General features: G+C 37.2%; 1 protein-coding gene across 2 annotated transcripts in view; it reads left to right on the top strand.

Moving 5' to 3' along the window:
- Positions 1 to 27,277, top strand: part of LOC131027392 (uncharacterized) — a 197,294-nt gene that overhangs the window by 120,583 nt on the left and 49,434 nt on the right. For both annotated transcript variants that reach the window (XM_057957431.2, XM_057957432.2), the window contains exon 10: positions 20,414 to 20,787. In XM_057957431.2, coding sequence (XP_057813414.2) covers positions 20,414 to 20,787 — 374 coding nt within the window. The remainder of the gene's footprint in view (positions 1 to 20,413; positions 20,788 to 27,277) is intronic.

The raw sequence follows: 27,277 nt of genomic DNA, 5'->3' as shown, positions 1-27,277 counted from the left end.
CTAAAATCATCCTGTCACCTGTCTGTGACTGAAGTCGGAAATCAAGGATTCACTGGTAGTCTCATCCCTAAAATCTAGGGATGTTCCTAAAATTTAGGAAACAAGCCCAATCTCTTTGAAACTGAAACCATCTAAAAGGTCATGAATAACCTCACGACTGGCAACTGTCACGACCTCCTAAAATTTAGGGATACCCCCTAAAATCTAGGAACTGCTCCAAACTGGCTCCAAACTGCCTGTAAAGCCAAAATCCAATCACTATATGCACTGAATGAGTCCCAATCAACCTCTGCTAGCCTACGAGACTCCAATGATAGGCCAACTCCTCCGTCTCCGATGTCCACTCTAGAAAGGGGACATGACAAGCCTCCCCTCTCGGAGTTGCTTGCCCACAAGCAACTGAAACACCAATCCTCCACCATCCCAAATAAGATGTAAACAAATCATTGCATGTAACTGCTGCTCATCTCTGATATAAACAACATGCAATGCCCCGGTTTGGAATGGCTCCTCAAAATGCTGAAGCACCTGTGCTGTCAAATCAACACTGTCTGGGTCCTAGAGCGAAGCATAGCTCCTGCTGAATACCTCAAGTGAGCAATGGAAAACTATATCATCTCCATAGATCAAATATCCATAAATGCCAAGACCACTAGTGTGTCTGTGATCACCAACATGCATAACATCCGTCATGATATCCAATGAATGCCAATCCATGGAAGACCCTCTGTGATCTGACCCCATCTGACACAAGTGACACACAACTGCCACACACTGCTGCTGATGTGCCGGAAGATCTAATGCCAACTCACTAGACAATATATAATACTGACTAAAATCATCACTGTCCAAGCTGGCATCTAAAAATATGTAATCACCAACTAGCAATGAAACAATCACCCTGTCTAGAGAATCAGGTGAAATTGCCACATCAACTGGCTCAAAGTACTCACTAGGAGTAACATCACATAACTCATCCACGCCAGCTATCTGATGACAATCAACCTGTGGATCAACTGTCGTCCCACTCTGCCCGAAAAACTGAGATGGATAGTGGGTAAACTCCAGCTCCATCCTCGTGATATTCCGAACATACCGTCCAAGTGTCAACAACCATTGTACACCCACGACTACATCTATACATCTGAAGTGAAGCAACCCATGTAGGATCCACGGAAGGAAGGTACTACACATGTCTATACCATGATCCCACACAAACCACCTGTAGGACATAAACTGCTCCTGCTGCTCTCCTCTGATATAAGTGCCATATAATCTTATAATCTGGAGCAACATACTATAATCCCTATAAGATGCTGTATCAAATGAATCAACACCTGGATCCCAAATAAAACTAAATCCACATCCATCTGTCATGAAGAGACAATGATAGTAAGAGGCATCGTCGATACCGTGTCTCTCTATAGCCACTGTGAAACCATAAATACCACCAATCTTCAATGTTGAAATGGACCCATCAATAAGACAATTTCCAACAAGCAAAGTGTGATGGAAACCTCTCCAAAACCTTTGATCAGCGGCTGCAACTTGCCCAATTTCTCCACAAGTTAGTATGTCTTCATTGGAGGATGCCAAATAAATATATTGTTTAGCCATGCACCAAATATAGTCTCTTACACGCTGATCTTCATAGCCCACTATCACATCTAAGAAAACTGAGTCACCAATTAATAAGTACATCGCTGCCCTATCATATGAAAGAGGTGACAAGTCCACAAATGAATAGTAGATGTTTTTGTTCTGCAACATGGATAAACCTTCAGTGGCTGGTCCACTATGAATGCCACCTAACAACTCATAAACTTCACACCTAGTCTTCCCAACTTGAATGTTCTCAATGCAAGGTTTCAAATTTGACTCATTAGATGAAGGAAAATTGCTGATCAAACTCAGAAAATCAAACTGATTTCTATTTCCATTCAATATATCTTCGCTGTCCTTTTCTTCCCTTGGAAGAAATAAAGATCTAATGGATGATTCTCTTTGTATCCTTGCATCATCTAACCGATTGTGACGCTCTTTGACTCTTTGGAGGTGGTGTCTTGCTTGGGCAGCAAGCGTTTTTGCTTGGGCAGCTCTATGTAACCAATCTTCGTTCAACTTTTGGCAATGTTTTATATCAGCTGCCCCAAAGTACACAAAATCAGACTTATGGTGAGTTGTATTATTTGCATCAGCATAACCCATGCTTGTACCATAAGCACCCGCAAATGTAGAATGCAAATCTCTATTCTCTTCATGACCAAAGGCTGTCATATCTTGAGGGAGATAAGTTATGTCACTGCTGTTATGGACTTCAGAATTATGATCATACTGTGGTGACAAATCTTTGGATTCACTACACACCATTAAATTTCGACTTTCCTCATGGTCTTCCCAATTGAGAAGAGGAAGTAGTGTGACAAATGAATCCAAACTTACGCTGTCCATTTCAACCTCATGTTCTTCATCAATTGCTGATTCAAAATCAGTCTTTGGGCAATCTGAAAACTCATCAAACCTCTCATGAATGTCTTGTGTATTGCTTGAAGTTACAAACTCTTCCTTCACATCTTCCACCAAAAATGATGGGACAGCGTTGTAACCAACCAAAGAGGCACCAATTGGATCTACATGTCTCTCAAAATCTTCAAATAGTTTCCTACCAATCTCACTGGTAAACATCATATCTGCTCCTCTTCCTTTGCTTCCCTTGCTCTCAATTGACTCTTGTTTTGTTCTTGGTTGATGACGTGGACTTGAAAACATCAAGTCATCTTCAACTGGTACACCCATGAATTGTGTGAAGGAAAGGTGGTCACGTATCTTTTTAGGAAGAGAGCAATACTTATCATAGTTGTTCATAACTATATCATTGAATGTCTTGGCAGGAGACCTTCTCCTTGTACTTGTTGAAGGAGTTGTACCCTTAGACTGTCTGGAACTCCTTGAAGGTGTTTGTTCAAATTCTTTTCCTGCTTGTTTATTTCTAAACAACCCTGTCATGATGTCCAATTTGATTTTCAACCAAACTAAACTCAAATCTGAATTAGAACTCTTGATCTTCACCCAACAGGCTGGCAAGATCAAAGCTCTGATACCACTGAAAGATCCCTGATGGATCTCTTTTACCAATCTGCTGTAATTTTTATTTATTTAAATTGATTTTTCCTGCTTATTAATATTTTCTTTCAGAAATAGACAGAAGTTGCAGAAGGGTTGAATTCTTTTTGTATTTTGATGATTTTTCAACAAGTAAATAATGAAGTACAAGTACATGAACAAAGTACTGAAAATGAAGTTCATATACAGCCAAAACAAATTCGATTCAAGGCAGATTTCTGAATATAAAATCAAATATTTGACCAGATGAAGATTTCCAATAATTTCAGGAAGATTACAATCAGGAATAATTCCAACCTGGATGCTGAAAGAGTAACATAACTAGGAATGAAGTTGTGGCAAGATTCCAGCCCTCCAAGTGCTGCACGTGGGAAGGAAAGTGGCTGCCAGGTACAGCCGTACGGCTGCCAAGTACACCCAACTGGTTAGAAACCCCAAACCCCACGCTGAACTCTGTCAGAATTGCTGAACCTCCAGAAAGAATGCCGTAGAATCTCCAAGATGCTAATAGCTGCAAACAAATCCAAACCACTGTATTGGGGGCTACGTCCCAAACAGGCAAGGCATTGGGGTTGGCGTCCCAGATGCTGAAAAGCTCTTCCAGAGCCAAATCTCAAATCCAAGATGTAAAATGTGTAAAAGATAATCATAGAATGAAGCTCCTATCCCCTTATAACCCCTCTCAATTGCAAATCGAACCCTAATTGTCTCCAAGTGGCGTGGTCTAGTGGAAATGTTATAATTTCTTATTTTAAAGTGGTCATGTTACTAGAAAATGACCTTTTTCCCCATAGACAGAAATCCGCTCGCTGAATTGCCCTGAGACCAAAGAGAAAGATTTAAAGAATTTCAAGATCTTTCCAACGAGCTATCACACAATAGGATGCGCATCCAGATGAGACCAAAAATCCCCTTATTACTCCAAAATGGCTAACAACTTAGCCTTATTTAATTATTAAACGCTAACTTAGGAAATATTAAAAATATAACCCAAATAGCCACAAAATGCCCAACTGACATTACAAACCCTAAAATCATCCTATCACCTGTTTGTGACTGAAGTCGGAAATCAAGGATTCACTGGTAGTCTCATCCCTAAAATCTAGGGATGTTCCTAAAATTTAGGAAACAAGCCCAATCTCTTTGAAACTGAAACCATCTAAAAGGTCATGAATAACCTCACGACTGGCAACTGTCACGACCTCCTAAAATTTAGGGATACCCCCTAAAATCTAGGAACTGCTCCAAACTGGCTCCAAACTGCCTGTAAAGCCAAAATCCAATCACTATATGCACTGAATGAGTCCCAATCAACCTCTGCTAGCCTACGAGACTCCAATGATAGGCCAACTCCTCCGTCTCCGATGTCCACTCTAGAAAGGGGACATGACATATTTGCATGGCGAGGATGAATTTTTAGTAAAAGGATATGCAGCTGAAAAAGAAAAAGTGCTTTCATAAAATGCATTTTTCTTTTAAAATCTGAAAAGGCACTTTTGGCCATTAAGTTCATATCTGACTGCCAAGTCAGCTGTAAATTTTGAGCTCTGTGCATGTGCACTTTTTGAGCTGTTATGGATAGTTATTAATTACCTTTTTTAGGTAGTTATTGTTCCTCTTTGGGTGGTTGTTGATATTTACCTTCTATTTATGGGTATGGGTACCATTTTGTACAGATGAATCTGAGCCACTTATTTTGTTTAGATCTTGGCCATTCATCTAATTCTGGAACTCTATTTAAAGGGACTGGTTTTCCCTTATTTTTGTAAGAAGCCCAAGATTGTTGCTGAAGCTCTAGTGAAATTTATGCAGGATTAATGGAAAATTAAGGCTGTTTCATTTCTTTGTGAGTGCATGGTCTCCTTCTTCACCATTTAATTATTCTGTTATGTCTTTTATTTTTAGATAGCATTTTTTAGGATAAACATTTGATAGAAGCCTTGGTGTTCATACCATTAAGGACTGACTGATTGTTATTCCCCTTGCATGGTTAGTCTGAACCCACCTATATGCTCAGTTCGGTTATTAAACAGTAAGTGAATGACTGATTGTTCAGGAAGATTGCATTGGATTTTTACAGCATTGTGCTTAAATAGATGATAATATTAAATCTGGTTATTTGGAGGTTTCTGTTTGTTTTCCTGAACATGTTATCTTAGTTAATTAATCAGATTTTCTATATCTCTTTTCCCTATCTCTCTTTTTCCCCCTTTCTTTTACCAAGAAGAAATGAAATATTCCAAGCCAAATTTTTTCGTTTTTTCAATTGCAAGTTACAAACAAAACGCACCCGTTAAGGTTAGCTCTAAACCAAAACGATGCTGAAGCAACTCTAACCAGAATGTACACCAGGATCCCGATGTGGGCAAGGTGTGAGCATTGGTCAGAGGATCTGAAAGAAATGCTGATACAAAGAACTCTAACCAAGAATGTGCCGGCGAACGACGAGCATGTGGTCAGAGGATCCCTACCAACTAATAAACTGAAATAACTCGACGTCAAGAATGTGCTTTCCAAACCGAGATGGAATGGGAGCTACCATATGATGGAGATACTAAGAATTACAATGCAATTACAGAATATAGAGATGAGCATTACAAAATGATAAAGCAAGATTATGAACTGCTGTTAGTACTACTGCCAGCTTACAATATGATAGATAATGCCTTGCTATCAATGTGAATCAAGAGATGAATAGAGCTGCAACAATATATATTGAGTTTCCTTCACTAAGTAATAAAGCTTAAGTCAAAACTCTATTATTTAAGCCAACCTGACAATCTGATTTGTGACAGTCCTGTTTTCCGCATGCATGAACAGCAGCCCTGTAACTCACAGATTCACTCACAACTCACTCCAAACTCAACCAGATTCCACCAGACGAAATGCAATATGATCCTATGAAGATGGCGACCAAGATAGAACATTGAAAGCTGATCAAAAGTCTCTATTTAATTTATGCACGAAAACCAAGACAAGCAAAAAGGTACGGCCCAGCAAGAGGGGCGATTTTACTTTAAAAATCCCATGCTTCTCTAAAAAATCTGAAACTTAAGACAAAGGTGCGCCCTTCCCAGACAAAAGGATCTAAACAATACCCAGAACGATCTTTTTGGTATTTTTTTTGACTTATGAATGAAAAGACAACCTGCTGTAATGAAAATGCAATTTCCAAAATTTCTCTAATATGCATAAATCTGAACTAGAAAGCCATAAGCTGATTACAATGCACAAATCCCAATACAAACTCTCAAAGCTACACTATCTCACCACTAGTCGCTATCTTTCAAGCGAGAAGCAATGCCAAGCTAGGAGGCGTACATTCCTCAAAGCAATCCCAAAGCCAATCTGGCAGTGTAAAGTTATTTCAATTTCAATTAAAGAACAAGTTATGAACTATGTATGCTATATATGGATATGAGGAATTATGTCAATGCCTAATAATTCTGATTTTTATCTTCAGGTTTGAAGGAGAGAGATCATTTAATGTTTTCTATATCTTCTCCAAATGAATTCAATTGGCATATATATCATTTAGGCAACCAGTCAATTGCTGTATTGACCGGTCATGCCTTTTAGGCATGACCGATCAATGCACCCATTGATCGGTGCCTTTACATTTATACCATTAACACAATGCTGATTATCGGTTCAAAAACCCCCGATAGCATATTGTAATATCATAATATAATGACTGATCTATTTAATGAATCGGTTCAGATAAACATCGATGATTCAAAGTGCACGATGAATATAATCCAACCGGTGCATTTGTTAACCAATGTTTAATGCCAAATGAAGCGGTGTATTCATTAAACCCGATAACAAATATGCTCGATATAATTAAGCCCGATAACAGATGTGAATCGGTGCCAATGTTTATGCATCCGATAGCAAGTATGTATCGGCTAATTTAACCCGATAACTTAATGATAAGCAATGTTTGTACAATCCGATAATCATATGTAATAGAAATCAGACATGAAGCATGTAGATGAATAACAGAACAGGAAGGTTAGGAAGATCTTATCTTGCATAAGCTACCATGCATTAACACTCCCTCTTAGCTTTGGAAGATAGATAAGGCAACCTGCATCACATTTCCTTTTCATAACTAAGATAATGTCAGTCAGCAAAAATCATTTATACATGAGAAGTACCATCAAGACATATGATACAAAATAGAAGAACATCACCTGAGCATGTGACATAAAGTATTATTTTAACATGTGATAAAAGTAAGAGAATCATCACCTGATCATGTGAGAAATCACCAAAACATGTGATCTGTAAGATTCATCAAGATATCACCTAACACATGATATCAGTATTGCCTAACACGCAATACTTAAGGATAAGTCTATGAGAAAGGTTAGTTTCTCATCATATCCAAGTTGTGATAAGTGCAATAACATTTATAAATGTTTATCACAACATAGTCATGGCACATCCATGACTTACTAGAGATCCAACATGATCAATGGTTGAGATATCACCTACACGTGATATCAGTATTGCCTAACATGCAACACAAGGATAACCATATGAGAAGTGCTAAGTTCTCATCATAGCCAAGTTGTGATAATGCAATAACATTTGTACAAATGTTGTATCACAACATAGTCATGACACATCCATGACTTACCAGTGATCCAACATGATTACTGGTTTGACTATCATAAGATCGTCACCTTATGATGTCTACATACAAGTGTTCAGTATCTGAGAGATCGTCACCTCTTAGATATGAACACAGGTGGCAAGAAGCCAAGAGATAGTCCAGACATGACAAAGAAGTTTACACATTAAACATCTTAAATATATGTAAGTATAGATTACAAAGCAGATTACCTTTCTATCATACCTAAACCCTTTCTGAAGTGATCAACCTTCACTCTGGAAAGTGGTTTGGTCAGAATATCTGCAGTCTGATCTCCTGTACACACATATTCTAACTTTATCACATTCCTGTCAACCGTATCTCGTACATAGTGATATGGAATCTCAATATGTTTGGACCTGTCATGAAATACTGGATTTACAGAAAGTTTTATACAGCTTTGATTATCACACTGAATGACTGTAGGTTTCATAGGTTCTCCAAATAATCCCACGAGCAATTTCCTTAGCCATACTGCTTCTCGGGCAGCCATTGAAGCTGCAATATATTCAGCCTCTATGGAACTCTGAGCTACTGAAGATTGTTTTCTGCTGATCCAGGATATCATGGCTGACCCTAAACTGAAGCAGCACCCTGAAGTGCTCTTTCTGTCAGTCACATTGCCAGCCCAATCTGAATCTGTAAATCCATGTAGATCTATGTCAACCTTTTCATATTTGAGACCAAGCTTTAGGGTACCTTGTAGATATCTCATTATATGCTTTACTGCAACCAGGTGTATCTCCTTAGGTTCACACATGAACTGACTTAAGGCATTAACAGCATAGCAGATATCTGGCCTTGTATTTACTAGATACATCAGGGACCCAATCATCTGCCTGTATTGAGTGGGGTCAGTAGGTCTTGATTCTGCTGCTACTTCTTTAAGTTTATGGAAGTTGGTTTCCATAGGAGAGGTCATGGGTCTGCAGTTTAGCATTCCAAATCTTGTCAATATGTCCAAGGTGTACTTCCCTTGGTTCAGTACAATATTATCAGAATTCTGCCATACTTCCAATCCTAGGAAGTAAGGAAGAAGCCCCAAGTCTTTCATATCAAATTTTGTGGATAGATCTTTCTTGCATTGATCTATTAGGTGATCATCTCCTGTAATTAATAAGTCATCAACATATAAAATTAATATTAACATATCACCTTTATTTCTTTTGAGGTAGAGATTAGGATCTGCATCATTCTTAGAGAAACCCAGCTTTGAGAGATAGGTGTCAGTTCTTTCATACCAAACTCTGGGAGTCTGTTTGAGCCCATAAAGAGCTTTCTTGAGTCTACACACATGAGACTTTGCATCATGAATTTCAAATCCTTCAGGTTGCTCTAAGTAGACTTCTTCCACGATCTCGCCATTTAGGAATGTTGTCTTAACATCCATCTGATGTACCTTCCACCCCTTTGCTGCTGCAATGGCTAGGACAGCTCTTACTGATGTGTACCTGGCAACAGGTGCAAATGTTTCTTCGTAATCTATTCCTTCCTTCTGTGAGAACCCTCTAGCTACAAATCTGGCCTTGTGTTTTTCAATACTGCCATCTGCAACATGCTTGATTTTAAACAACCATTTAGAAGACACGACAGACTTCTTGGTTGGCCTAGGAACAATCTCCCAAACATCATTCTTCATAATGGACTGATATTCTTCAGTCATGGCATCTATCCATACTTGATGTTTGAGTGCATCTGAAACATTGTTAGGTTCAGCGTTAGAGAGATCATTCATAAGTGCAACATAGTTGATGAATTTATTAGGCCTCTTGCTTTCCCTGAAGGTTCCTGAAGGAGCAGCGAACTTCTGAGCTTCTGCTATAGTTTTGGTGGCCCATAGTGGTCTTTTCTTGCGATTATCTATAGGTGGGTCTTGTGTTTCACTTATAGTTTCCTCAAGATACTCCCTCTGAAGCTCAGGAGTAGGTTCTTCTTCTAGGTTAGGAGTAGGATTATGAATTTTAGGTTCTATTGTATTTTGGGCCCTTTTGAAGGCTAAGTCTTCTTCGGAGATTACATCCCTACTGAGTTCAATATTTCTCTGCCCTTGTACATAGATTCTGTAGGCTTTAGAAGTTTCACTATATCCTACAAGTATTCCCCTTTTTCCAGAGGGTTCTAGTTTTAGTCTTTTCTCTTTAGGTACATGAATATAGACCGGACACCCAAATATCCTAAGATGGCTGATATCTGGTTTTGTCTTGGTAAAGACTTCCTCAGGAGTTTTATCTTCAAGGTGTGAATGAGGACATCTATTTTGTATGTACACAACAGTGTTAGTTGCTTCTGCCCAAAGGTTCAAGTTTAGATTTTGATCTAGTATCATGGCTTTGGCAGCTTCTACTATGGTCCTATTTTTCCTTTCAGGTACTCCATTTTGTTGTGGATTATAAGGTATTGTCAACTCCCTCTTAATCCCAGAATTTCTACAAAAGTCTTTAAATAGTTCTAATGTGTATTCCCCCCCATTGTCAGTTCTTAAGGTTTTAATTTTGTTTTCAGAGAGATTTTCTGTTAATGTTTTAAACTCTTTGAACTTACTTAGGATCTCTTCTGATTCTTTACATTTCAGAAAGTAGATCCACGTCTTCCTAGAGTAGTCATCAACAAAAATTACATAGTACAAAAATCCCCATAGCGAGGGTACGGACATAGGTCCACATACATCAGAATGAATTAACTCCAAAACTTTGCTAGTTTTCCTAGTACTATTCTGAAATGCATTTTTGGTATTTTTACCTATGGCACACCCTTTGCATGCCTCTGAATGATATTGCTTCAACTTAGGTAGACCTGTGACAAGGTTTCCCATGGTTGACAAAGCTCTATAATTCAGATGGCCTAATCTCCTGTGCCATACTTCATTTGCATTAGTTGCTTCATGGATCAATGCTAGATTGGGCTCTGTACATAGCTCATACAAATAGCCTTGTCTTCGACCAATGACCTTAGCGTCTTTGATGGAGGATCTCTTTGGCCAAGCCAACACCTTGTTTTCCATGAAGGTCACTCTGTATCCTTGATCTTCTAGTGCTGATATGGAGATTAGATTTCTTTTGATGCCTGGAACATATAGTACTTCTTCAAGTCGTAGTGACATGCCTGACTTCAGTTTGATGGTGCAGGTTCCAATTCCTCTGACTGGATGTGAAGAATCGTCTCCGATGGTTACTTCCTCATCATCTTTCTCTATCATGGAGTCTAGTATTTCTCTAAAGCCGGTGATGTGTCTAGATGAACCACTGTCGATCACCCATGAGTTAGATTTGTTTGAAGTATGGCTTGTAAGTGCTGAGTAGAGGACATAGTTCTCGGAGTCATTTTCTTTTCTAGATTTCTTCACTTTTGCAAATGTGGCTTGCTTCCCTTTCTCCGGACAGTTTGCAACATAGTGTCCGAATTTGTCACACCTATAACATTGAACATGTGATAGGTCTTTCTTAGAAGTGTTCTTGCCTTGTTTAGCTTTTCTTTTCCTGAATTGCTTCTTTTTGTACTTTTTATTGATGTTTGTATTTAGGACTTGCAAGTCTTCATCTATATTCTTCTGTTTTATTCCTACCTTGTTCAATCGAGATTCTTCTTGTAGACAGTCATCTCTTAGTCTTTCAAACTTAGGATATTTGGACCTTGCACTGATGCCTTGGACGAATGTGCTCCATCCACTAGGCAACCCATCTAAAGCAATGAGTGTTAGTTCTTAGCCTCGGATCTCGTAGTCCAGAGTTGCAAGTTCATCTTTTAGAACTGATATCCGCATGAAGTAGTCGTTGATTGTCTCCCCTTTGTTCATGGTGATATGATTTATTTCTCGTTTTAGTGCTAGAATACGACTTGCATTTGATATCTCAAATGTCTTTTCAAGTGCCTTGAACATTTTATAAGCCGTCTCCTGCTTTCTAATGATGGGCATTATATTATTTCTTACCCCATCCACTATTATTTTAATAGCCTTATCATTTCCCTCGATCCATGTGGATTTCTCGGTTTCATCTTCTGGTTGTGCACTTTCAGTTTGGACATATGAATCAACATTGTTTTCTCTCAAAATCATTTTGATTCTAAACTTCCAAGCTGAAAAATCTTCACTACCTCCGAGTCTATCTTCGAATCTGATAGCGTTGGCCATTATGGAAATGTGATGTAGTTTGTAACTTAGTCCTTGAATTTTATCAAAATTGAATAGCCTTAGGTTCGATTACCTTGGCTCTGATACCATGTAAAGTTATTTCAATTTCAATTAAAGAACAAGTTATGAACTATGTATGCTATATATGGATATGAGGAATTATGTCAATGTCTAATAATTCTGATTTTTATCTTTAGGTCTGAAGGAGAGAGATCATTTAATGTTTTCTATATCTTCTCCAAATGAATTCAATTGGCATATATATCATTTAGGCAACCGGTCAATTGGTGTATTAGGCATGACCGATCAATGCACCCATTGATCGGTGCCTTTACATTTATACCATTAACACAATGCTGATTATCGGTTCAAAAACCCCCGATAGCATATTGTAATATCATAATATAATGACTGATCTATTTAATGAATCAGTTCAGATAAACATCGATGATTCAAAGTGCACGATGAATATAATCCAACTGGTGCATTTGTTAACCAATGTTTAATGCCAAATGAAGCGGTGTATTCATTAAACCCGATAACAAATATGCTCGATATAATTAAGCCCGATAACAGATGTGAATCGGTGCCAATGTTTATGCATCCGATAGCAAGTATGTATCGGCTAATTTAACCCGATAACTTAATGATAAGCAATGTTTGTACAATCTGATAATCATATGTAATATAAATCAGACATGAAGCATGTAGATGAATAACAGAACAGGAAGGTTAGGAAGATCTTATCTTGCATAAGCTACCATGCATTAACAGGCAGCATAACATGCCTGTAGACAAAAGATCCGAAAAGAGAACCAGAGGCTTCCTTTTATAATTTTCCGTTGACCTTCTCGAAACCCTAATCTTCCTTTCAGAGCCAAACCCTAATCCTCCAATAGATGGCGTCCCTTTCTTCAAAGCTTCAATTTTGACTTTTTAATTAAATTCATCACTTAAGTATTGGCGTCCAACTTAAGGCTTTAATTCAACCTTAATAATTATAAAATAATCTCAATGATGGCGCCACCCCTTAAAGACCACCTTTTAAAACAACATTAAGTTAAGAGATTAGGCCAAGGGGGGAAATATAACATTAAAATATAATGTTATTTAAGTGAAATGAACTTATCTCTCCGAAACTGCATTCCCAAGGCCAAAATTGAATAAACCAATTGAGTCGACTAAAGAGGAAAGTCAACTGTGCCGAGACCAATAGGATCACTGCCAGAAATAGAATTTACTAAAAATAGTAAATTCCAGAAAGTGCTCAGAATGCCAAGAGAAACATATCACTGCGAAGCCCACAAAAAACCCAGAAGGAATCCGTAGTTCAAACACCAATTCATGAGCAACTGCAACCTCCACACAAGAAACCCTAATCAAACCGTCCGAGTAGCCTACGGGTCTCTAGAATAGGCCAACGGTCATCTGAGAAGATCATGCTCGAGAAGGGGACATTACAAGAAACCACAGTCCAGCTGAGTTAGTATCAATCGAACTGAAATCAACCGATACAAGACTGTTAAATTTTAGGGAACTCACCCGAAAGTTGTTCATCTAACCAAAAGTCCCCTTTGTGTTTCCAGCAAAACACATCAAACCACTAAGTTATCCTGCAGTCAAGACCTGAGAACCGAAACATTGAGGTAATCCCCATTGATCAAATAAAAAACAGCATTAGGGATTTCCTTATTTGATGCGATTTCAGACACGTCAACAGTTACCTCCTAGAGCAGACTGAATTGAATTATATGCATTATTGTAGAAGTTATGGCATTTTTATTATTATTAAAGTTGTACTTTAATAATAATAATTAATTAATTAATTAAAAAAGCACATCATTTAAATATCTAATTGACTTTATTATGAGGGGGTTATTTAATGAATTATGAAGTCAATTATTCAAAATGCATTTAATTTATATTGGGGGCCCACTTTAAGAGATGACATATTAGATGCTTTAAAAGTATACTTTATTATATGTGATAGAGTGTTATTTAAAGGGAGATATAAGTGTTAATAAAGTATACTTTATATTATGCACCAAGTGGAGGGAAAAGTAAATGAAATTAAAGTGAAATTAAATGAGATGAAGCCAAATGCAAGTTAAATATTATATAAAGGCATTTGAAAAGGGATTTCATTCATTCGATGAGCATTTGATAACTTGACAGTTATGATTTCTGGGCATTTGGAGAAGGCAAGCCCAAGGTTTTCTGCATTTCTGCAAATTAGGGCATTGGAGAACGTAGTATCTTCATCGTGACAGCTCCCTGAGGTGGTGAAAGATCTTTTGAGGGTTTGCTTTTGAGTTGGTCGTAACCAGTAGTCAAATTTGTGAATATTGGAGGTCATTTTTGGAATAAATTGGAGATGTCTCAAGGCTGCAATTAATTAATTCTGAGGAATTATATACTACAGCAAGGGCGACATACATAGAGGGCACAATTTCATCTAATATTGTGAAGTTTCATCAGCATCAAGGGTTGCAACATTGTTACAGAGCATATCGATTTGTACATCGGGTTCTTTATTGTTTATTTGCATTGTCATATCGATCTGCTAGTTGTTGCTATAGATGCAAATTTTATCAAACTTGTGAGGGCATTTAGATTATGAGCCAAGAGTATTGGCATTGAATATTGGACAGTTGAAATCATCATATGTGTTGTGTATTCCTACTTGTATTTGGTTTAGCATAAAATGAAGGTAGTACAAGGTTGCATGCCATTTGTTTGTCAAAATGCTTAATTGTTGTATATTGGTTATCTTAAGATGCATGAGAAGTGTTTGTACTTTGTTAAAATGTCCATTGGCTGTAGGTGCACATTTTACATGTAGAAGTCATATGTGTGCATTCAAAAGACAAAAGGGATTGCATTTGCATTTTAGCTCTTGGCCTAGAAGTTTTAGTAATCAATTGCAAGCATTTAAACTTCATTTGAAACCATTCCAAGTAAGTAAAAACAATCTGAAAACAAAATACAACAAGAGAGAGGTTTCATGATGTAATAGACACCCTAGAATGCCCAAAAACTAAACCAATTGCTGATAGGAATTTAGTCAAACTGTTTGCATCCAACTCCTTATTTCTCCGTTTAATGTTTAAACTTCTTATGGCTTTGGAAATGAAATGTTTGTTTGTTTTTAAGTCTTTGCATAGGTTTAAAATCACATAACATGAACTAGAAGGAAATTACAATAATATGCAACATGAAGATTGAACTACTGCTGATATGATATTCCAGAATTAATAAAGTCAAATGCATAGCAGATTTTTCAACTCACTAAATACTCCAGCATTTTTGACATGATGTTCCAACAATGACTTCCCATCTTGCTGCTACAGTAGCGTGAATAGTGCCGTGCTACAGTAGCGTGAATAGTGCCGTGCTACAGTAGCGTGAATAGTGCTGCGCTACAGTGCTGCTACAGTATTAATTAGTCTTCAATCAGTCCAATATCTTCATAAAATCATCCTTTCAGAATGGCATAAGCATTGGTCAAGAAGTGAAGAAGGTATGAGCAAAACACCAAATCTGCCTGTAGGTGGAGATGCACCCAATCTGCCTGTTAATGAAGCTGATAGCAATGGATTCCAAAGGCCAAACCCCAAGGGAATGACGTCTAGAATGTCACAAGAGAGGATAGACGTCCTCTAATGCCAAGAACGGATCTGCAACTCACACATCAATTTCTTCTCATATTCAACATGCTGAATGAAGCCACAAAAGCTTCATTTTATTCTTTCTCCAAGGGTCGACCCAACTCACTTGAGCAATGTGGGATAAAAGATGTGCAATATAAAACATATTAAAATATTCACTTATGTCTCCCTTGGGTGCCCCTTTGATTTGCACACATCCCATAAAATAAATATTAAAGTAACACTTTAATATTTTACAACTAAATTAAATGTTACTTTAATAACACTTCAGGCATTAAAATATATTAGCAATCGGGCTCCGAATAGCGCGAGTGATAGCTCGTCGGAAAGCTCTCGTCGAGGAGTATCGAATCCAATCACCAAAACTAGCCTCCGTTGTGTCCTGTTGACTTACTAAAAATAGTAAGTATGCCTGAAACTAAGTAAATCAACTCTGTTTTAGCCCAAACTGGAAATGACTAGGCCAAAACACTCTAGGATCCCCTTAAACCCTTCGCTAGCCCTTGGGACCATGTAGAGCTAGGCTAACGCACATACACTTGGTCAACTGCTAAAGTGGGGACATTACACATGACAACTGTTTGACAATATTCCTTGAGGTCCAAATCAGCAGTTAGAGATCAGATTTAGCAAGGGATATTACAACAAATTGTTCCTAGTCAACATTTCCAACAGTTGCAGCTAGAAAGAATAAGAAGTGCATTTGTTTCTTAAAAAAGAATTGCAGCTAACTCATATAAGTTGTGCCACCCCTTCAAGCCAAGTAAAAGTCAAAATAAGACAGATGATTGCGAAGTCAGCAGATAAAAAAGACACATTTATTGTAAAAGAAAGCAGTGGCTAATAAAGGGAAGGAGGCACAAATTTTAATAGGACTTTATTTTCTTTCAAAAGTGTGCCAAAGTCAGGACAAGCGCATCTGAAGTAAGGCACACCTTGTACCAATATTTGACACTTTAAAAGAATAATTGCGGCTAATTTCAATTAAGTGCACCTCCCTTCTTTCATATTTCGGCTATGGTATTTTTCTCTCATGCAGAGCTGTAATTTGGTCTTTGAAGCTTTTAAATAATAAAGGGCAGAAATCAATGTTTGATTACAAAGCTCAAGAGAACAATGAATCAAATGTTGAGAAGGAAGATCCCACATCAATTAGGACCGATAAAGAGAGTGGACCCAAGACTCTTGATTGCATTTATCTTTGTACAAGGAAACTCCACATCAAGATTTACATCCAGAAGCTAAGACATGATGCTGAGATGGTACATATTAGCATAAGGATGGATGCTTGTGTGTAGTCTTGAAAGGAGGCACGTATATGCAAGTGAACTAGTGGACCCAATACTATGATTCTGTTAAGTCTTTGTAGGAGGAATCTCCACATCAAGATTTACATCCAGAAGCCAAGCCACAATGGTAATATGGTAAATATTAGGATAAGGATGGATGCTTGTGTGTAGTCTATATTGAAAGGAGGCACATATATGCAATTGAAGAAAATGCTCATCTTGCCAAGGGACAAGCTACAATGGTTGATGCTGACATATTAGAGTAGAAGCCAAGCCACAATGGTGACATGGTAAATATTAGCATAACGATGGATACTGCATATCCACAATGGTGACAAGTCTTTATGTCTAGTCTATATTGCAAGGAGGCACATATATTCAATTGAATAATTGAATAAAATGCTCATCTTGCCAAGGGCCAAGCTTGTGATGACCCCTATTGTGTCACCTAATGTATGCTTTATTCAACACACCAATAATAATAAAAGCATATATTATGAAGGAGCAATTATTAAAATAATGTTAATAGATTAAATAATGTTAAAATATTGCAAAAAGAAATAAATAATTAAATATTAATATATTAAATAATGTTATTATAAATAATTGATTAAACCATGTAATGTATTTAATATATTTAATAATGAAATGTATTGTCAAATGAATAAAGTTAAATGCAATTAAGATGTATAAGAACTGCGAATATCTCCCGGTTACACCCCCCTCGGCCCGCGGGAAGTGGTGGGACGGTAGTCGCAGACTGGGCTGCGACCACCGTCACACCCCTTCCCATAAAGGGAACCGTGGAGGGATGCAACCCTTCCCCTCCACGGGGTATAAGGTAGGCGACCACGACAAGGGAGTGGGAGGAAGGGAGGAAGACCGGAGTACTGCAATGACAACTGCGGACTTCAATCTGCAAACAACAACTGCGGACTACGAACTGCAAACGGCAGGGTGCGGACTGCGAACATGTAAGAGGTATTTACTGGCTACAGGGGTATATATGTGTGTGGACGTGTGTGCCACACACACACATATATATTACTGAATATTCTATCATACATAATAATACAACAATTCCTTTAACAGAGCTATAGTAGGATAGCGATATTATCTTATGTGTTTGTAGCAATGAATATAGGTATGTATGCAGAATATTTATATGTATGTAGGATCAATAATGGGAATTAAGGAATATGTAAATGTAGGCATAAATTATGGATTAAAAAATGATAATGAATTGTAGAATGTTATATGAATAATGTGGCTATATGATGGAGGCTATTGGGAGGAAATTCCCATAGCCTAGTTCAGGGATTATGATAATCCCTGGTAGGTAGTATATACTGAGTATTTATATGCATATATGTTATGGCTTGGGTGTCAAAGCTCACCCAAGAAGAGACAGATCTGGCCGGTCCTCTCTGGTAGACTTGGATGATGAGATGCATCATCCAAGGCAAGGAACTGATCATATATGATGGTCTTCCTTGGTAGGCTTGGATGTAAGATGTTGCATCCAAGACAGGACTCGAATTATCCATCGATTTCCTGGTATGGCTTGGAACCAAGATGGGTTCCAAGAAGGCGAGCATCACAACCGCCTAAGGACATGTCCCAGTACTACACTCGTATCCTTTTTATTAAATAAGAATTGAGATTAGTTTTTAATTAAATAATTGAAGTTTAATTGCAAATTAGATTAGTTACATATATATTTGTTGCATTCTAACAGTCTGTTTTGCAGGACAGTGATCTCTAACTAGTAGGGACATTGCAAAGCTACAATGGTCGATGCTATGATATTAGAGTGGTATTTAGAGTTGTGATTTTCAGTCGAGATTCAATGCAAATACAAACAGTGTTTAGAGTTGTGGATATAAATGAAGAGTGAATGGGAGGATGTTCAAATTCAAGGAGTGTGTTCACCAAATAATCAAACGTTTAGAAATCTCCAAGATTTACCAAACTTTGTCAACAATGAAAGTGTTAATCTGAATTTTCAAAGTTTCATCAGAGTGTTTTAGATTCGAGTCACCATTGATAGATTGTCAAGAGTTTAGAGTTTCGTAGAAGGGTTTGTAGTTTTTGTGGTATTAGAGGGAAGTGTCATTACTCATTTGAATCAAATTGTCTAGAGCTAGCTACATTTTCAAAAAGTCTATTTTTAGCTGTCATTATTTCTGAGAACAAGAGCAGATTCTAGGTTTTTAATTTTTATCCAAAACTCAGTATTTTTGATGTCCTCTATTTATAGCTAGATTTAGCTATTTTTAGATTGTCTATCTCGTTATGTGAGAGATGCGAGTACTAAAATGTATATTGTAATGATTTTAATTGTATAGCTTTTCACTATTTTTAGTGTCATCTATTTATAGCTAGATTCAGCTATTGTTAGATTGTCTACATCATGTGAGAGATGTGACTTTTAAATGATAGATTGTAATGATTTTAGTTGTCAGTTCAATTGACAGTTGCATGTTGTAATATTAGAATTAACAAAAAAGATAATTTATAATAAAACTGACTCATCATGCAAGTAGTTTAGCTAGAGTCTAGTCAATTTATTTCACTTATTTAGTCAAATGCTTTTGAGTGATCCAGCTTGATGAAGCTTTTGAAAATATGGTTGAACACTTCAAAGATTATGGTCCAATTTAATTTAAAAAAAAAAATATTATGGGCTAGATGGAGACGAGTAGGTTGGAGAATTAAAACTAATGATGCCTTGAAATAACATCGAGAGAGATTTGTCTTTGGACTTGATTTTGCTCACTATAGACCAAATGGGTTTTGATTACTAATGTTGTATAGTTTACATGTAAGCATTAGCATGATAGATTTGATTGTCTTGTATGCTTTGTTGTGTTGTGTGAAAGTATCCAAGTGAGATATAGTGTAAGAAATAGTGCCCTATTTGTGTGGTTATGTACTAACTCATTGTAGTTGTAATAACTGAGTGCTCTAGTGGCCTTACATTTGGGAGAGGTTCTTTTTAAAGGTTTTTATTATCTTTAATCCTTTTGTTTGAAGAAATACTAATTATTTTCTTTGGGGATGAATATCTAATTGGAATGAATATATATTTAAAATTTTAAAATTAACATAATTAGCATTCCAAATTGTAGTGAGCATCATGAATCCATAGTAACTAGAAGGATTTGTGGACATATTATGTTTTTAAGTCACAAAACCAACCTTTTAAACATTATCTGAATCATAGTAGTTTATGAGTTAAGCTTGGTTCTAGGATACATTGTTTAGTTTGTTTTTGTTCATTGTTTACAGGCTATTTTTCTTTGTTTCAATTAATTTACGAAAATTAGAATCAAAACCATTAAAGTTATGATGCAATAAAGAAGCACAAATTGTGTTTTCCTTTACTTGAAGTTGTGACGGGCTTAAGAAATCCCATTTTCATTTTGCCATATCATTTAGATTCTGCAGGCATATGTAAAATTTAGATCTTGACCCAATGCTTCAAATATTGGGATTCGTGACATTGAAATAGGGTGAATAATGCATCTTTCATTTTCTGCAGGACTTATGACGAAGATTACAGATGATCAGAAGTATGGTATGATTGAAGCAATCTCACACCTCATTCATCGGGATTACGAAGCTATTGTTAAGGACTTTGTCAAGCTGGACTTCATTCCTGAGGGAGTAAATTTAAATCCTATCATGCCCGTCTTAGCCAAGGTTTTTGATCAAGCACTTGAAGGAGGAGGGGCAAAGAACATTAATTTTCAAGAGCTGGCAGCAGATTTGGCACAAATAACGTTTGATTATCCTTTCAGAATACCACCTTATTTTGCTTTAATAATTCGAGCAATTGGTGTGCTGGAAGGTATAGCACTTGTTGGGAATCCAGATTTTGCAATTGTGGATGAGGCCTATCCTTATATTGCCCAGGTAACAATTTTCGGAATTCAAATTTCCAACTAATTATGCACTCAAATATTGTTTAAAATTTCAATGCTTCATTTGTAATGTGATTTATGGAAATCCATGGTTGTTGCATGTATTGTAGTTGGCATGATTGATGAGTAAATATAAGTGTTTGCGTCCACAAAGAAAATTGTAACTTTGTTAGAAATTTATGCAGCCATGTTCAAACTAAAGTACTACAGAAAAGAAAAAGGTATTGCTGTAGAGCTGATGTCATCTTAGTTCTTCTGATTTTCCAATTGATATGTTTAGTACTGAATTTGATCCCAGATTATTCGAAAAAGCAAAAATTCCTGAAATCTTATAGTAACTGTTTTGTATTATTTGGTTGGTTGTAAGCAGATTTACCTGGTGATGTGGGGGTACAGGTACCAGTTTGGGAACGGGAATGTCATAAAATTAGGATATGTGGGACCTGGGTAATGGATATGGATAAGGATATATATTTTATAAATGTGGTCACCAAAAATTGTGGGTATGGGGATGGGGATGTGATCCTCACTTATATACTGGATTTTATTGGTTAACTATTGTTATAGGCTTGGTCACCCATGGCAGGGAACTTTATTCTGTCATGCTCAATTTGAAGTACCAGAAAATGGCACAGATGAGATCTCAAAATGGCAACCAACTGAAGAGATAAATGACAATACATCTTATTATATGTCCATTGGTATGTTCCCTTTCAAAGCCTTATATGGGTATGAATCATATAATACACTAAATTATGTTGATCTAATAATTGCAAACATCATAAGTTTTATGTAGATCAACACTAAACTTAGAGATCTTTTGAGGTCAAGGACATGATCTATTTAAGATTGCAGCCTTATAGATAGTCTTCTAATGAGAAGTGGACCTAAAAATATCAAACCGAGATTCTATGGACCCTAGAATGTTGTGAGGTGGATAGGTGAAGTGGCTTATGCATTGGAACTTCTATAGAATAGAAAAATCCATAATATTTTTCGTATTTCTTGTCTGAAAAGAGCTCTTGGTCAACATTTTATACCTTTAGTGAACCTACCACCTTTGGATGATGAGAGTAAATTAGTTTTGATCCCTAAAGAAGTGATGGATACCGGGGTGAAGAATGTGAGAGGAATAAATATCATAGAGTATTTGATTTGTTGGAAACACCTACTTGTTGAAGATGCCATGTGGGAAGGACCAAAATTTTTGGAGCAGCCTAATCTGCATTGCTTGAGGACAAGAAATTTTGGGAAGGACAAACTTGGAATGCCCCCTTTTCTATAAATTCATGTTGTGAACTGGAAGTCCTTTCCATTTTCTTTTTGTTAATCTAAGCTTGATTGATATCAGCCATCTTGGTTTTAATTACTCCAAGTAGAGAGTTTTGGTTCCAAATTCTTGTTTGTGAGTGTTTTATCAAGATTTTGGACTTTACCATCCTCGACTCTTGTCCTGTGACATGCATTAGGCAGTATACCCAACCTTTGAACTCCGACATTCTCACCTTTATGTGCTAATATTCCCACCTACCTCCCCGTATGACAAAGAGCCATTAATGATGCATTTTGAAGTCACAACATTTGAGAAGGGAAGGGAATTTTTTCACCCAAACAAACATTGTTTAAATTTATTGATTGGATTTAATTTTACTCATTGCTGTTGTTTTTAGCGGAAACTCTTTTTGCTTGTGGATCTTCGTGTTATTGAAGGTTGAACGTTTTGTTGAGAAGATTCATTCTATTTTCTACTTCGAAACCCTAATTTATATTTCTCAGTGCACATGTTGTTTAGTGTGATGTCCCCATCTAAACAATCAAAAATATGATAATGCCGCTCTAAAATAGAATTTAATAATAAATAATATATAACCAAATAAATGAATAGAATGAACTAAATAAAATCTAAAAAATAATAAACAAGATTTAATATATAATCTATATTTATTAATTATTAATATTAATTTCATATTCATCAAATAATAATATAAATTTTATAATATTATATTATTGCAAAATATAAACAAATTGTTTTAGAAACTAGACATTGAAAACCAGTTAACCCCATCGATCAATTACTATGCCTCAATCGACTATGACATGAAGATATACAATTATAGGTGAATGAGATGATCGATATTGTTCGAGTAAAAGGTATTAGTTTACTTAATTAATTAAATCATATTGATTTAATAATTAAGTCACCTTTTCTCTATTTCACTTGAGCTAAATTTAGGAAGCTAAACTTAGGAATATTAATAATTAATATTTATTATTAATTATTAATTGCTTTTAGGGTTTATGTTTTTAGGTTTGATCTCCTTTTATAAGGATTGATCCTTTTGTAATCCTAACTAATTTGATTATCATTATTGCATTCTTTTGCTCTAGGAATTCAAAGCAATCTTTGTTATTTGTGAATCTTCCATTGTTGTGATAGGTTATTTGCATACGGGTGTTCATTGGGTTCTGTGAGGTTGTATTTCACAACTTTAAAATGGTATCAGAGCCTACATCTGCTGCTACTTGTTCTTGATTTTTTAGAAGAATTTTTTGGAGCTTTGAGGGTTTCAGATTTAAGAGGTTTTCTATTGGATCAGGGGGTAGCCTTATTTTTTGGGCATTTTGGGCTCAAACGGAACACACGGTTGTGCTTAGAGCGCTCCAAAACCCTTATTTCCATATATAATTTGTCTAATTTGGACAAAGTTGACTTCTGGGGCAAATTCTTTTTTGCTTAGGGCCGTACAACCCCCCTTCTGCACGCGGATTGAGGCAAAAATAAAAAAAATAAAAATTGTGGGCAGTTTAATGGCGTGCCCAAGCCACTGCAAAATGCGTTTTTTGCATTCAAACAAAGTTTTTAAAACAAAAAAACTTGTGAAAAGGGGGGGGCGTACCCCTTGTTGTAGTCTGTATGGACTGCAGCCGTATGGCTTGCAGTAGGGCCAACGGCTTTGTCGGGCCCCACCCACCGCCGCTTCTTTCCATGGCCCTCGCAAGTTTTTGGCCGGCTGCCCCTCGTCATTGCCGCCCGTTCTCCGGCCCACCTGCTCTGTCGGATAGTAGCCCTGCTCCGCCGCCTTGTAGTCTCCGGCTGCCGCCGCCGCCGCTTGTTCCGGCCACCGCCGCTCGGGCCCCCACCATGCAACCGACAGCCTCCTGACCACCGCCTCCTGCTTGCCGCCTCCCAGCCATTGCCTTCCGGGCGCAAGAACACCTGCAAGCAAAATACCTGTCACAAGAGAAGAATGGAGACAAAAAAGCAATAATGGCTCTGAAGAAAAAGATTATCATTCAGAGAGGGAATGCAATAGAAAGTACAATACAATCCTTATAAAAGGAGAATATGCAACCCTAAAGTTGTGCAACCCTAAAGAAACCCTACAGGGATAAAGTGTATTTAATAATTAATACCTACCATATTATTAAATGCCTAAGTTTATTTTAAGCGTAGAGGATAATAGACTAATAATTAAATAAATAATTATTAGCTAATACATGATAACTCTAACACCCCCCCTTAAGATGAACTTAGGGAGTAGCTAAAAACTAAATGCATGAAGCAAATGCAACTACATTATGAAGGCGAATTTGGGTCTCGACAACAAGGCCTGATTAGGTACCCAAGTAGAAAAGATCTCTCACAACTGGAGAAAAGGAGAAAACCTCATGGGAAAAAACTCCTCTCCTAAAGAGAGAAATACAAGTGAAGGGCTGAAGAAGCCTCCAAACAAGAGAATGTTCCAAAAAACAGGAACAAAGGATGAACATGAAGAACACCACTGAAGCATGAAGATGCAAACACTGTCGATCTGAAGAACCTCCACTGAAATAGAAGATGATTAGGTAGAGGAGACTGTAATCTGCATGAGTGCCCTCAAATAACACTACTTGAATCAGACGGAAAACAAAGGCAAACAATTGAACTCGAAGATACAAATGGCAAAAACACCAAAGTCTGAAGAGCTGATCAATCGAAGATGGAAGGTTGCCTCCAAAAAATAGGAATGAAAGAGTGTCCATATGGTAAATGATCCATCTCACCAAAATGCATAGGTAACCAGCCACTGCATCCGCCTAGTACATAGGAACAAATACTGAATACATAGCTCACTCCAACGAACCAAGGAAGCATTAGAACCACCAATAGGAGAAACCCCCCCATAATGCTGACAAAGGAGAGGTGACAGGTACATTGAAACTGAATGCCAAGAAAAACTGCATGACGAAGAACTAGGAACATCGAGAGTGCAACAGAAAGTACAAACACATATAAAGGCTAGTGTCGTGGAAGGAACACTCACTTGACACACATCAGGAGGCTAATGTTGTGGAAGGAACACTCACGTGACAAAGGTAGATGGAAAACAAAGGCAAACATCAAACCCCCCATTGCACTTTATAATGGAGTGTGAGTACAATAAGGCACACAATGTGCAAGATCCCAAGAATGCAAGGCATGGTGGCATTTTATCTCAGTGCGTTTGCAAAAAAGAAAATGCTTACAAAATGATGTATACAGTGCTCAAAGAAGACAAAAGGATGGAAATACATGAAGAACAACAAAAAAAAGTCATCTCACTCAAACGAGAATCTTCCATGATCTCATATGTCCAAATAATTCACTAGAGTAAAAACTGAATAAAATGTACTTGGAGTAAAATCTGGAAAAAGTGCATGGATGGTTGTGAAGAGCTCTGAAACATTGTCCCAACGCCGCTAGAATCGCGAAAAATGGAGAAACTGGCGAAAAGATATGAGCTTGAGACTGAAAACAACACCTCTAACTTCAAATGGCTATAGAATGTACCAGCAAAAAAACCAAGTGATAAAAACCACAAATCTGGAAAGTAGACGAAACTAGCTTTCCAATGATATCTTGTTTGCCAAAAAACGATATCGTATGCCCAAGTGAAGGCCAAAAGAAAAAAATCCCTCTTTTAGGGCACAAAGAGGGTCACAGAGGCTAATATGTTGTCCGTACTGCTGACGTCAGCAGAATATGCCAAAAAAAATTCCCCCACTGGCCAAAAAAATCTCCCTTCTAGAAAAAATCACCCTGCCGGAATAAATCGCCCCCGCCGGAAAAGGGCCCTGGCTGAAAAAAAATTTGGTGGGTTGGGGGCCTGGGCGGCAGCGGTCGGGCGGCGGCGGTGGCCGGAAGGCGGTGGTCGGGAGGCGGTAAGCAGGAGGAGGCGGCCGGATGCAGTGGTTGGTTACCTATGCATTTCGATGAGATGGATCATTTACCATATGGACACTCTTTCATTCCTATTTTCGGAGGCGACCTTCCGTTTTTCATTTGATCAGTTCTTCAGACTGTTGTTACTCGTGCCATTTGTATCTTCAGATTCCAGATGTTTTTCTTGTGTTTTCCATCTGATTCGGATTCGAGTAGTGTCATTGAGGGTACTCATGCAGATTCATATCTTCTTGATCCTAATCATCTTTGGTTTTAGAGGAGGTTCTTACGACAACATTTTAGCAGTCATTCTATGACAAATTTTGTAGCTTCTTCATGCTTCAATGATTCTTCATGCTCATCTTTTGTTCCTATCTTTTGGAACATTCTTGTTTGGAGGATTCTTAGTCCTTCACTTGAGCTTTCATCTCTTCTTGGAGAGGAGTTTTGTTCCCACTGGGTTTTCTCCTTTTTCTCCACTTTACAGAGATTTCATTGTACTTGGGTACCTCATCAGGCCGTGTTGCCGGGACCCATTTTTAGCTTTCTAGCATCTAGTCCTTAGTTTTTTTAGCTTCTCCCTAACTTCATTTTAAGGGCGGGTGTTAGAGTAAAAGGTATTAGTTTACTTAATTAATTAAATCATATTGATTTAATCATTAAGTCACCTTTTCTCTATTTCACTTAAGCTAAATTTAGGAAGCTAAACTTAGGAATATTAATAATTAATATTCACCTTAAATTATTAATTGCTTTTAGGGTTTATGTTATTAGGTTTGATCTCCTTTTATAAGGATTGATCCCTTTGTAATCCTAACTAATCTGATTATCATTATTGCATTCTTTTGCTCTATGAATTCAAAGCAATCTTTGTGTTTTGTGAATCTTCCATTGTTGTGACAGGTTATTTGCATACAGGTGTTCATTGGGTTCTGTGAGGTAGTATTTCACAATTTTTATTGACATAGAAACAGCGATTTGAGGCAAAGGATTCATATTGTTGTTTCATTGATATGACAAATCGATAATTAGTGACTGCACAAGAGTAATAACTAATAATGTATGAGAACGCGAAAACAAATGATTAAGATGTGTGCTTAGTTTCATAATGGGAAGGCATGGTTGTTGGAAGGAAGAAACAAAAGGTACAAAATGGGTGGTGTATGTGTGGGAGGATAATCATTATTTACATCTAATGGTAAAAGGGTTGTCAATAAAATATCAGATGAAGTGACAGCAAGAGATTCGGATTATATATCATCTACTCATAAGAAGCTATCAAGATACGTCTATCCTCTAA

Source organism: Cryptomeria japonica, chromosome 1 (assembly GCF_030272615.1).
Source record: "Cryptomeria japonica chromosome 1, Sugi_1.0, whole genome shotgun sequence".
NCBI classification, from domain to species: domain Eukaryota; kingdom Viridiplantae; phylum Streptophyta; class Pinopsida; order Cupressales; family Cupressaceae; genus Cryptomeria; species Cryptomeria japonica.
The sequence above is the reverse complement of the archived record's forward strand: the minus strand, read 5'-3'. Positions and strand labels throughout refer to the sequence as shown.